The 12,821-nt window shown below is 33.9% G+C and overlaps 1 protein-coding gene across 3 annotated transcripts; it reads right to left on the reverse strand.

The window, feature by feature from the left end:
• Positions 1–2,351: 2,351 nt before the first annotated feature.
• On the reverse strand, positions 2,352–9,914 carry LOC105033676 (ubiquitin-NEDD8-like protein RUB2). Of its 3 annotated transcripts, XM_010908570.4 has the most exons (4): positions 9,709–9,914; positions 3,959–4,218; positions 2,960–3,079; positions 2,352–2,639 (listed from the first exon to the last, which is right to left on the reverse strand). In XM_010908570.4, the coding sequence occupies exons 1-3, from the start codon at positions 9,799–9,801 to the stop codon at positions 2,971–2,973; spliced, it is 462 nt and encodes a 153-aa protein (XP_010906872.1). In that variant the 5' UTR covers positions 9,802–9,914; the 3' UTR covers positions 2,352–2,639; positions 2,960–2,970. The 3 variants fall into 3 exon arrangements, with proteins under 3 accessions (XP_010906872.1, XP_010906871.1, XP_073098606.1); XM_010908569.4 differs by lacking the exon at positions 2,352–2,639 and having other exon boundaries at positions 2,728–3,079; XM_073242505.1 differs by lacking the exons at positions 2,352–2,639; positions 2,960–3,079 and adding an exon at positions 3,130–3,263.
• Positions 9,915–12,821: the final 2,907 nt, after the last annotated feature.

A 12,821-nucleotide genomic window follows, 5' to 3' on the forward strand; every position in this document is an offset into this window, starting at 1 on the left:
TTTCTCTGGCTGACTTGAGCATCGAAGGGTTCTCCGCCGATCAACTTCCAACAAATAGACTTGATTTTGCTAATTTTCTGCCATCTAACAACCAGGCGCAATACCTTGGTTCCCAGCCGACCATCTCGTCGGAGATTTGCAGCAACACCACTCATTTCAATATGAAATAATAATCTTAAAGAATTTTTTAAGCCCTCGTCTTCTAGCCACATGGTTGTCCATTTTAATCTTAAATTTTCAATTGAACGATATAGAAAGAGACAAAGAACTAATATAAATGATTTAAAAGCTACAAGAAAAAATATAGAAAAGCTTCAAAACAATATCTAAGACTATGCTGGATAATACTTCTTGTATGAGAATTCATAATCAACACTCGACCAATGGGACAAGGTTTAATGATTATGGGGGTTATTATTTCTAGCTGCAATGCCAGATAACACAAGAATCAAAATCTAATCAGTGATTTAAAGATCTTATTACACTAGATTAAGTACAAGATGCTGCACACCAGATTGGCATCACATAAACCAAGATATTTGATCAATGGGTTAGTTACCCATGTCTCTACTATTAGAATTAGGGGTGGCAATGGACCGGATATGGGACGGATCGATCAATACCCATACCTATCCCACCAGCGAAAAATCCATACTCGTATCGATCCCATACCCATCTCAAGTTGGCTCGAATCGTTCTCCAAGAACAGATCAGATCCAGTCGAATATGCCCAAAATCCTATACAATTTTTAAAAAAAAATTGTACAGTGAAACAGAGCCCCATAAATTAAAAATTTTGTAGCCAACAAAAATCCCCAACCCAACAAAATATCATGCTTCTACCAAGATTAAGCTCTCAAAATCCCAAAGAACCAACTCATACCATCACAACTTGGATAGAATCCCATATACTTAAGAAAAAAACCCAATCAGAGCCTTAGAAACCCCTTAATCTCTCTCAAGTGCTCTTCTTTCCCATGGATCTCTGAAAAGAATAATGAAAAGAAAAAAAAAAAGAAGCAAAAAGAAACAAAATGACAAATCTTTGTGAAAAAAAGACTTACCTCTCAATTTTTTCTACTTTTTTTTTCCTTAATTTTTTTCTTCATTGTCTCCTAATTTTTCCTCTATTTTTTTCCATCGTCAAGAGTCCCAATTGGGTGGGAGGCTTGGAGTGGCCGAATAGAGAAAAAATCCTACTACAACTTAAAGAAACCCTTCGATCTCTCCGATCTCTCGTAGGTGCTCTCATTTCCCACGTATCTCTGAAAAAAGAGAGAAGTGAAAAGAAAAAAAAAAGCAAAAAGAAAAAATTAACAATCTATGTGGAAAAGATCTTATCTCTCAATTTTTTTCATTTTTCCTCTGCTTTCCTTGACATTTCCTTCGTTTTCTCTCAGTTTTTTCTTTGTTTTTTCATCCTCAAAAGTCCCAATCAATTGGATGGGAGGCTTAGAGTGGCCGAATCGGAATATTTAGGAGGAGTTTTTTCCTCAATTTTTCTCTATTTTTTCCATGTTCAGAAGTCTTAATTGAGTGGGAGGCTTGGAATGGCTAAATATGAAAGCTTGGGAGAAACAGAACAGCCAAATACGGAAAGCTTAGACAGCTAAGATTTTATGTTGGATATTGGATATATATATATATATATATATATATATAGGATTAGGTTCGGAGGGTGCATATTATTATCTGTACTCACCTATACCCATTTCAGATTTTTTTTTCTAAAACACATACTCACCTCTCAGATAAAATCCGTCTCATTTAGATCGAATTGAATTGGAAATCCGACGGACTGGACCAAATTGCCACCCCTAATTAGAATGCAGACTACATACATGTAACAACATCTATCTTTTACTAAATATACCCTACTTCCAATAGACAAGAAAGAGGAGTTTACCCTCCATCAACTAGAGTTGATTTACCAAGATAATCGATAGAAGTTTATACTTTATCTGAGGTAGAATTCAAGCACTCCATTTCATGCGCACTACAGATGCCTCTTGTTGGCAACCTATGCACCAAAGCCTACACTCTCCTCTAAGTAGAACAGCTAGCCATTTAGGCTGCATCCAGCAGTTTAGATCTGCCTAAAATTTTTCACTCCATCAACCTGATTTTAACCTAGATTTACACTTCACCTGCTGACGTTTTCAATTAAATAGGGGGAAATAAAACAAGAGAGTGTAAACAACCGCCCCAACATAGCTAAGTTTAGATCCATCAGTCTGATGGCATATATTAAATAGACACAACGAGTTTATATCCTTAAGCCTGCTCTTGATAGATCGAATTATGGTTCCAATGATATTCTTATGATTTCATGAGTATGTTACACCTGTATCTACTCAAAATGAAACATGGTTTGGCTGATTCATCATATAAACACTAACATATGTTTCTCTACTCCTGACCAACCAAAACAGTCGGAAACGAATACATTCGCCATTTCAGTTACTTGCATAACATTACTTATGATCTCACTAGAAAAAACTAAAACATGAGTATAATCATGGTCTTCATTAAATTTTACAGTCGACGAGCCACTGTAAAACTGTGTACGTTCAAACACCTTGGATTACCATGGGCCTCTCCAGGACCACCTTGCATCCAGCATTTGCTCCAAGTAATTCCTGTATAATAGCTCAAGCAACTTTGACAATTGCCCGTGGTATAAATGCATAAAAACACTGACACATTTATCTCTTTACTCGGAGAGTATTTAAAGAGCAAAATTACCACGAAGAGATATAAGACCTAAATAACAGGAACAGCATAATATCCAACATGCAAGTCTAAAACTCGCAAGTGTAATCAGTTTAAGCATCCACGCAATTTCAATAAGAGCAAATTTGCCTCTATTTGGAACATAGAAAACCACTCCCAAAAAGATAAAGATATATATATATATATATGTCAAGAGCTGCAAAAACACAACAGGTGCAGTACATACACGAGCTCCTGCTACAGACCACCCCTTAAAGCAAGCACAAGATGAAGGACAGAACCACCCTCGATGTTGTAATCCTTGGCAGTCTTGTCATCAGCAAGCTGTTTTCCTGCATATATGAGCCTGCGCAAGGAAATGAAATATTGATATCAGGAAATGCAACCTGGTAATGAGATACACACCTTGAATAAAAATAAGCCAATACAGTAATAGACCATCCTTCAGCAACTAGGAGCTTTGACATTAGCCACTTATAGTAAGCAGAAATATCTCTCGGGGCTTTAGGTAATGCTCATCACAACAGTGACTGCGAGGATACAATTTTCTTGTTAAAAGGGGGAAAAAAACAGAATTCATCTGCCATTGTGGAGGCACAAGATTTTGCAATTCAAATTTACAAAATAGAAAGTTTATATATTAGAAAACAGGAGACAAGAATAGAGACGTTGAACTAAAAAAAAACATATAGACCGAAAACTCAACAGTAAGCTCACAATGATAATATGCAATTAAAATAATTGCAACTGAAACAACTAAAAGAAGTAATCTGAAACAAATGAAGGATACCCCTTGTTCACTCGAGATCTCTATGCCATGAAGTTTCAGTTTTGCACTAGGATGAGCTACAACTCTATCTATGAAGTTTGATCCAAATCTAATCAGTGCAAAACACAATAACAGGCCATCTAGATTATGAATCTGAATCCACAATAACACCAGGGAGCTACAACATTCTCTGAGCAAAAACGTGGGAAGGGTCAACTGGGTTTCATTTCACAAATTAACAAAACATGATGTACAAGAACGCCTGAAAATTTTAAAGAAAAAAAGCAACTTGGAAATTTCTTGCTAATGAACCAACTTGATACAATGAAAGCAATTCACATTGAAAAAAGCAACCGAAGATGCATCAGATGATAGTAATGTCAAGAGAACAATAGCAGCTAATATAGATCAGATAAGATTTTCTTATATAAAACAAAAATTTCAATGAAAAAGTACCTTTGCTGCACTGGTGGAATTCCTTCTTTCTCCTCAACTCGCTCCTTGATCCTATCAATGGTATCGGTGGGCTCAATGTCAATTTCAATTTCCTTTCCAGTAAGTGTCTTCACCTTGATCATTGTTCCACCCCTAAGCCTTAAAACCAGATGCAGTGTTGACTCTTTTTGAATGTTGTAATCAGCTAGGGTTCGACCATCTTCCAACTGCTTTCCAGCAAAAATCAATCTTTGTTGATCTGGGGGTATACCCTCCTTGTCCTGCAGCATCATCCATAAAACATTAAATCTAACATTAGACAAAAACAGAAATGCCTTTAATATTGAAAGGCATGAATCTGTACAGGTCAACCATGGAAATTGCTTTAAGCAGAAAGCATCACTGTTAATGCTACAAAAAAATATTTTACACATTATATTGATATGTCTTTTGGATTGAGTAATCACGGATGTCTGAGTTCTGTTAAATTAATTTTGTTATATTTTAGAACATTTCCGGCTTAGAAAGAGGTTCCTAGAGCAAAGCAATTGATAGAAAATCCTTAAGCCAACATGTGCAGAGCCCTTCGTAGCTCTATAGATTAACAATTTAATATAACCTCAATTTTGTTTCACAATCTTATCAATTCACCTCTATAAGAACTTTACTGAAATTTAACAATCAAAGTCATCAATAAAACACACCGATTCTACTTGCACATGATGCAAACAACAATTCAAAGAAAACAAGGAAATGTTCTTAGATGCAGGATCTAACTTACTAGAATCATAAAGAAAATGCTACAATAAAGTTCAAAGAAAAGAACAATCGGCCACATTAGGTGTTACAGACAGATTATCTTCATAATAGTTACCGTAAAATTAGTTAATAATGTATTTCAGAAACCAAATGTGGATATTGTTAGTGCTAAAGAGAAGCTTCCAGGAATAAAAACATGTTTATGAAGTACACAGAGACTGGAAAGAAGGGAAGTTCCCTACCTGGACATGTTCTGGTACAAATTAACCAAGAGTCCTAGGCCACCAATAATGACGACAACAGTCATCCCACTTGTTAAATAAAAAAAAAAAGAAAAAGTAAAAAGAAACTAAGCTTTATAAATCTTACTAGAAACTCAAAATAAGGGATTTTGTTTCAGAGTGCATAATGTGACAAATTATGAGCTCAGCAGCCATGTTCAGATAACCAAGGAGGCATCTTTCTACGAACATCCTTTTTTTCTTTTTCCTAAAAAAATCCTCTTTGGTTTAGATCAATGAGGCTAAATTGACCTTTAGGTCAAGCAAGTATAAAAAAGTTTAAACATCTGCCAAGAATTTTCTCCACTAGAACAGTCTATCTGTGGCTGATGAACAAATTTGAAATGAATTATTTTATTTTTATTTTGTTTTTTTTTTGGATTTATTGAATTAATCCAAGACTGGGAGGATTTAAGTAAATAATATATTTAATCTCATACCATCCTTCCACAAAAAATGTAACAAAAATAAAATCAACCTGACTATCCAAATGGCATCAATGTAACATATTTGCCTGTTTTGAATTGGTTCTGTCTTGCTCTACCGGAGATGCATTCAACCTTGCTACTTTTCTCTCAGTCAAAAAAGAACTCCCACATCTAGGTGAAATCCATATGCCCGCTCCCTCGTTGCATGAGCTTAGATTGTATAACCAAGCAGGCAGGCTTTCCTTCTCCCTAACTGGTGTTCTAGGTTTAGACTTCCCAAATTGCATTAAGCAAGAATTTGATAGAAATATATAGAGTTGATATCAGGCTGAGAACCGATCATCGAAATATTCATACTTCAAAAACATTGATGGATCATTTTGTAACTCAAAAAATCAACCAGACCCTTCTCAGTCGTCCTCCACCAGCCTTCCAATTGTTTTCACTCTTGAGTTAGTCATCCCTTGAAAGAAAAGAAGAAATATAAAATTTTCAATTTGACAAGGTTGGGCTCACAAAAAGAGATATTATCAGTACAATCTTATCGACAACACAAACTTGTTCATAATAAAGCTCCAACTAAAACTTTTCTACTACTCTAATGGGTAGTTTGCCCTAGTGGGTGGCATGGCGACCGCATAGTGCCGATATAGAAGCCAAACAGTTAGGTAGATTATATTAGAAAAAAAACTAATCACTATTTACATGTGCATGCACATACACATATATAACTATAAAAGTAGAAATAAATCAGAAAAAAATAAGGAATAAATATATACCATATTATAAAATAAGAGTTTCAAGTTTCAAAATATTTTATATAGTTTCTGTCTGTCAACTTTCTGGACAAAATAACCTTCCTATCTTTCCTCTCTCATTTCAAGTTTTCTACCTACTCACCTTTATAGCTGCGCCATTTTTCCCAGTTTCTCTGTCTCTCTGATCTGCCCAAACTTGGGTGAATAACCTCAAAAGAAGAAGAGAAGAGCTTCACATGGAGATTTGTTTGAAGGCAATATTCTTTATTGACAGATGCTGAAATGGGGACAACAATTATTAATCTAAGGATCTTATTCTAGTATTTAGTGCTCAAGGTTGGAATATTTTTGTTGGTTGGCAGGAGGAGAAAGGGCATGAAGTTCTTCAAGAGGTACGAGAAATTCATGTATGAAAGGGAGAAGGAGCTCCCTAGGGTCAAACTGAAGAAGCATAAATTTTGAAAAGAGCAGGAGAGGATTACAGTTCCAAGACCAACATGGAGGAGGAAACCCTAACAGGTCAGGGGACAACAACTACCCTGTTCTTGCCAGATATACATTTAGGAATGAATTTTATTTTACCAAACGTCATGCCATGTTGATTAGAATAAATGCTTGCAGAAGAGGAAATAAATAGTAATGTTGGTTTGATCTTTTCCAGCTTGTTAGCTCATTGGACTTTCACGTTATTACTATTAACATTCGGTTTTGTTTATGTCACATGAAAAAGACCAAGCTTTTGCTATAATTGATTATGGCAATGTGATGATGAAATCAGAAGAAAAATTTGGAATGGGTGGAAATAATCAACATCTCATCATCCCCTGGAAACCTATTTTCCACATATTAGTTGGTGATCGGGTTTGACATGTTTTCGATTTCCTTGATCTGTTAAGTTTTATTTTAATTGGTTTATTTTTGTTGGATTTTGATTGAACAGAAAAGGCCTCTTTTTGTGCTTCGGTGAAGTAGATTGTGATGGGATTACTCATGTGACATTGACATTAGTACAGAAGCTAAAATGAGTGGAGATCAATATTCCACCACCTCTCAGAAACCCCTTTTCTGAGTAATCTGATTATTTCCTCACAACCTATTCTCTTTCCTAAGTTCTTATCATTCACCAAATTTTCATTCTATACTATTTTTGCCAGCTATATGTTTGCATAAAAAAAAATTCTTTCTTCCAAAATTTGAATTATTTTTCCACCAACTAAGGCTATAACAAAATCTATGGCAAGCAAATTCCACAACAAGTAAATCAGAATACATGGTATTGACAAGCAATTTCAAACTATTTTAGAAGAAATTATAGCAACATCTTTCTCCAATCTATGAAGGAAGACTTCCATTCGCAAGGTAAATCCATAAGGGTTGAACTCTTTTGACTTCTAATCTTCTGCAAAAAGGATAATATTATGCAAACAACTCCTTAAAGCAAGTTTGCTCACCTATACTTGCACAGCCCTTAGCTCACATCATTATCCATCAGATGTCTCACCCAATGCCTTTGAATGGAGCTTTCTCCAAAGAGATTAAGAAATCTATTTTCTGCTCTCTGCAGTGACCACAACAAAAATCTCATTTCTCTCCTTTTAAATTTATTTTATACTTCTACATGAACTAATGCTATAACAATTTAGGAATAAAGGACTATGATGAAGTCTTCCAGTTCTGACCCAAATCCTGTAAAATTTCCAACATTTCTTTGCAAACAATTAATTATTTATGGTGTTTTGGGTCTCCAATTAATATTACATGGATATATTCTAAGCCCAATGCTGAATAAAACTTCAGACCCTAAATTGAATCCTCACCTTTTGAGATCCTATCTGCCTTTCTGACATGCCATAGAACAACCTACATCTAACAGTCCCACCTTTGAGGGAGATGGCTGGTCACTGGAGGTAGTTCATCCTTAGTATAGTCCCTTTCCTTGTCATACCCTCTATGGTCCACCAACTGCATGCCTCTTTCTTCAAACTACTTCATTGACCACCTTACAAACAATCCTAAGAAAGCATACTTGAAGTTTGAACTTATCCATCACACATTTAATAGTAGATGACTGTGTCATCCAAAAGCAGACCAACTTAAAAACGGAAGATTCTTCAGTCAATATACAAAGTGAACTTCTTTGCGCTGCAACATAATTTATTTCCAATCAGTTTTAAAAAAATAGCATAAACGAAGCACATGTGCCATGTTCTTTAAGGAAATTGGCTTCTTTGGCCCAGCAAAAACAGCATCCTCCTTCACATATCCAAATTGGAAAGTCATTTTTAAAATTGGATCCAACATTTAAATCTTAAATTCTTATACTGAATATACTCTCAAGGTCATCATTGTTGTCTTTATACACTTAGTTTTCAAAAAGATGCGAGACATATAACAAGACAAAAAAAGCTACAGAGGAAGAAACCATTATCTCATGCCTATAACAAATAAAATCCAAGCCTCAAAGGAAACAATATAAAATGAGCAAGATTCCTACTCTAGAAGACACTCTACCTTTGAGCCTAGTTTGCTGGAGCAGAATAATTGAGAAAGCAAGATGATGGATCCCCAAAAAAGAACCTCAGAAATACCAAAAGAATGTCCTCACAAACCAGACCTAAAAAACAAATATAACAGGTAAGGAAAAAGAAATACCTGAGCACACTGCATGCCTCTCATGTATGACTTATAACCAAACCCTACCACAATATTCTCTTTTTTTATATTTTTTTTAAGAAATGCGGTGACATGCCACCTTTGGGGTTTGAATCCAGAACTGCTCCCTAATGCATGCACTGAGGAGAAGTGTGCCAAACAGCTGGACTATAAGTCCTATTGGCCTAGCACCTAATTCTATTTGTTACCCAATTGTAACATCGTTTAAATAATGCCCTCATGGATTTGGCTACATGAAGTTATATATAAAACAAGTGTAGGTTTTTAAGACCAACATGCAATGCTAGCCGCAATCTCCTCCCTACTATGCATCCTACAAGAAGGGCCCTGCATCACCAAGACATTGGCGTGCTACATCTCCATATGTTAATCATTCCTCCATATATATTTATGTTGTAACTGCAGTACCATGAAATTGTTATGCATTAAAACCATAATTAGAACACCTGCCATAACGAATCAACGATTTTATAATGAACAACCTCGCCGCCTCCCTCCATGGTGGAAAGAGTTGCCGTCCTATGTTCAAAACTAGCACCCGATACCCTTCTTTTTTTCTCTAATTTTTTGCTCTCACAAAGAGGCGCAGGATTGTGGCGGATCCAGCCATCAGAAACGCTAGATACATTCCATTACATGAAAAAGGAGAAGAACAAGCGAGAATTAAGGCATAACAATATTCACTATGGCACGATACAATTAAAAAAAAAAAAATTCAACCTGCGAACATGAGAAGATCGAGAAGAGCAATAATTCGCTCAATCTATAATCGGTGGATTTATATCGTATAAAAAAAAATCCATAGATAGGCAAGAACAAGCAAGATTATAGAGAAAAAGAGGGTTTTGGAGGGAGGAGGAGAAGGAGGAGACCTGGATCTTGGATTTGACGTTGTCGATGGTGTCGCTGCTCTCAACCTCGAGGGTGATGGTCTTCCCGGTTAGGGTTTTGACAAAGATCTGCATCTTTTCCGGCCTCGGCGTGGGCTGGGGCAGAGTGGGGGAGGAGACAGAGTGGGGGAGGAGACTCTCGGCAATCTGCTGCTGCGGCACACTGTTCTACGAGGGCCGTTCCGTAAAAGACTTGTCTCAGAATCCATATGTTTTTGGATTAATATTTTTTAAATAATATTTAGATAAAAAAATAATTTATTTATATTTTTTATATATATAAAATATTTTTAAAATTTATTAACGATATTTATTTGTATTATTATTTTTTTAAATAAATTAATAAAATTTATCCATATTTTTTATATATCCCTTATGCTTTTTAGATTTGACTAAATTATTAAGCATTGAATGATGGCAACATTAAAAATGAAAATGGGTATTTTAGGTAAAGTATTAAATGTGTAGTTTACTGGTTGATGAGAAAATGATTTAGCCATGGATAAAAAGTTGCACACAAAAAATCGAATCAAAGATTGGTGTTCTATGAAAATAAAATATTATTTTATTATCATTAGATATTAATAATATTTTTTATTTTATTACTATTAATAGAAATGTATATACAAATATAGAAGATTGAAATCGAAGATTATAGTTTTTGAATATTTTACATTCTAATTCTCGTGGCTGTATTTATAATAAAGATCTAATTTAATCAGAAAAATTATAGTTCGTAAAAATAAAGAACCTCGAGAGAACCTAAAACCAGTACCACCCACAGATGATGAAGTTCGATAGGTTGACCTGGGAATAGAAGGCAACCCTCGTCCAATCTTCCTAAGTGTCAGCCTATCATCAAAGAAGCTGAACAATACATCCAGCTCCTTAGGGCCTATTTTTTTGAGTGTAAAAAACTTACTCAAGAATCTATATTTTTTAAAATAAATATTTTTCAGATAATATTTAGATCAAAAATAATTTATTTTTTTTTTTTATACTTTGAAAAATGGTTTAAAAATTTATTACTCATATTCTTTTATATTATTAGTTTCCTGTATAAGTTGCTAAGATCTATCCATATTTTTCATAATACTCTTTATTATATAAATATTATTATATAATATAATATAATATTATAATATATCATAATAATATATTAAATAGATATTATTATATATAAAAAATATAATATATAATATTATAATATTATTATAATACATTATATTATTATATATTATATTATATTATTATATATAATAATATGTTATTTTATTATAATATAATATTTTATTATTATATATAATAATATATTATATTTTTATATTATTATTATAAGATTAAGAATATATTAGGAATGAAATAAAAATATTATTTTTCTGATTGATGTGAAAATGATTTAGTCACCTTCGAGGTGGATAAAACTTCTCCCTATTTTATGGATAAATATTATCCATGAAAAAATAATTTACCCGTCTAGAGATATGTAAGAATATAGATAAGTTGGTTAATAAAAAATTGATCAATTTTTTCATGATATTTATCCATAAAAGAACGGACCTTTGAGAAATACTTGAATATATTTACATAGAATTATGCTGAGATGCATAGGCTAGATCCTAAAATCACCATCTACTAATTTAATATCAAACCAAATGCTAAACCCATCAAGCAAGCATAACAATGCTTTCATCCACTCCTCATGAAGAAGATTGAGAAATAAGTGCAGAAATTAAAGGACGTGGGTTTCATAAGAGAAGAGAAACATCCCAATTGGTTGACAAACATTGTTTCGATAACCAAGAAGAAGGGGCAGATTTGGGTTTGCATTGACTTTAGAGACCTGAATAACGCAAAGATGAATTTTTTCCATCGATATATCATGATAGACAACACCTATAAAAAATCAAAAATTATAATTGATTGCTGATTTAACTAGGAAGTTCATCAAAATCGTATCATATTACTTGATATATTTATTTTAAAGCTTTTTAAAAATAAAAATATTTGATATGTAATTATATCAAACATTCTAAATTTCAATGACGTTGAACTTATCTTGAAAGACTTTTTGAAACATATAATTGATATCCCATAACTCTCAGAAAATAAATATTTTTTGGATCAAAAAATAGTAGAAAGCTATGACTATACTTTTGTAATGACTTTCTTCTGATTTTTGGAAATTTGTCTTTTTAAATGTCCCAAATAATTTGGAGAGCTAAGATTTCTTCAAATCAAATTAAATGTTCCAACTTGGTATGAACCTTAGTAGTATTAAATATCTTTTTGAAATAGCAACAAGTTCTAAAAATCCTAGAGCAACATTTCTGGCCAGTCTAAACTATAACCTCATAATAATGATAAAATTTGCAAACCAATTCATCCCACTAATCAAGCATTCTTATCATAATGACACGAAGAGAGAAGCAGAGTAAATCCTTTATATTTATCTGTCACGCTATTTAAGAATGCCATGGGAAATAATGAAGTTCACAGGCCAAGCATAAATGTGCAATATCCAATGACCACAATAGTGACTTATAGGTAGGGGTGCAAATGAATCGGATCGAATCGGATCATGAGTGACCCCAATCCGATCTGATTTCTTGATCAGATCTGAATATTGAACCCAAAACCAATCCAATAAAAGATCAGATAGGATCGATGATCAAATTTTTTGATCCAACAGATCATTCGAATCGGATCGAGTCCATATATAATCCGGTCTCAATCCATGAAATATGGGTTCGATTCAAATCCGGATTCGAATCAGTTCGAATCCGGATTATAAGAAAAAATAATAAAAAAATTGTGTAAGAAAGAATAATAATAAAAAGGATATCCAAGACTCCTTTGTCTTGGCAAATTCTGTTAGGCTGTTTGCTTGTTGGCCTGTTTTAAGCGAGACAAATTTATCCTAATATTGCAGTGCTGCAAATGCTATATGTATCATCTGTTTTGAAATATCTGTAGTTGTGGGGGACGGTATTGCTGATCCCTTTCAAGCTCGTCACAGTGTTTCTCCACGAGACAGCCATGCTCTTGCATGCAAACTAACATGCGGCAGGTAACAAGTTAAAGTACTCGGTATA

The sequence above is a fragment of the Elaeis guineensis genome, chromosome 8, assembly GCF_000442705.2.
Source record: "Elaeis guineensis isolate ETL-2024a chromosome 8, EG11, whole genome shotgun sequence".
Classification (NCBI taxonomy): domain Eukaryota; kingdom Viridiplantae; phylum Streptophyta; class Magnoliopsida; order Arecales; family Arecaceae; genus Elaeis; species Elaeis guineensis.

Bases quoted from the DNA above. Each gene is read 5' to 3' on its own strand.
- LOC105033676 (XM_010908570.4), bottom strand. From the start codon at position 9,801: ATGCAGATCTTTGTCAAAACCCTAACCGGGAAGACCATCACCCTCGAG. The intron at 4,219-9,708 runs GTCTCCTCCTTC...ATGATGCTGCAG, and splicing joins ACGTCAAATCCAAGATCCAG to GACAAGGAGGGTATACCCCC. The intron at 3,080-3,958 runs GTACTTTTTCAT...TTCCTTGCGCAG, and splicing joins ATTCCACCAGTGCAGCAAAG to GCTCATATATGCAGGAAAAC.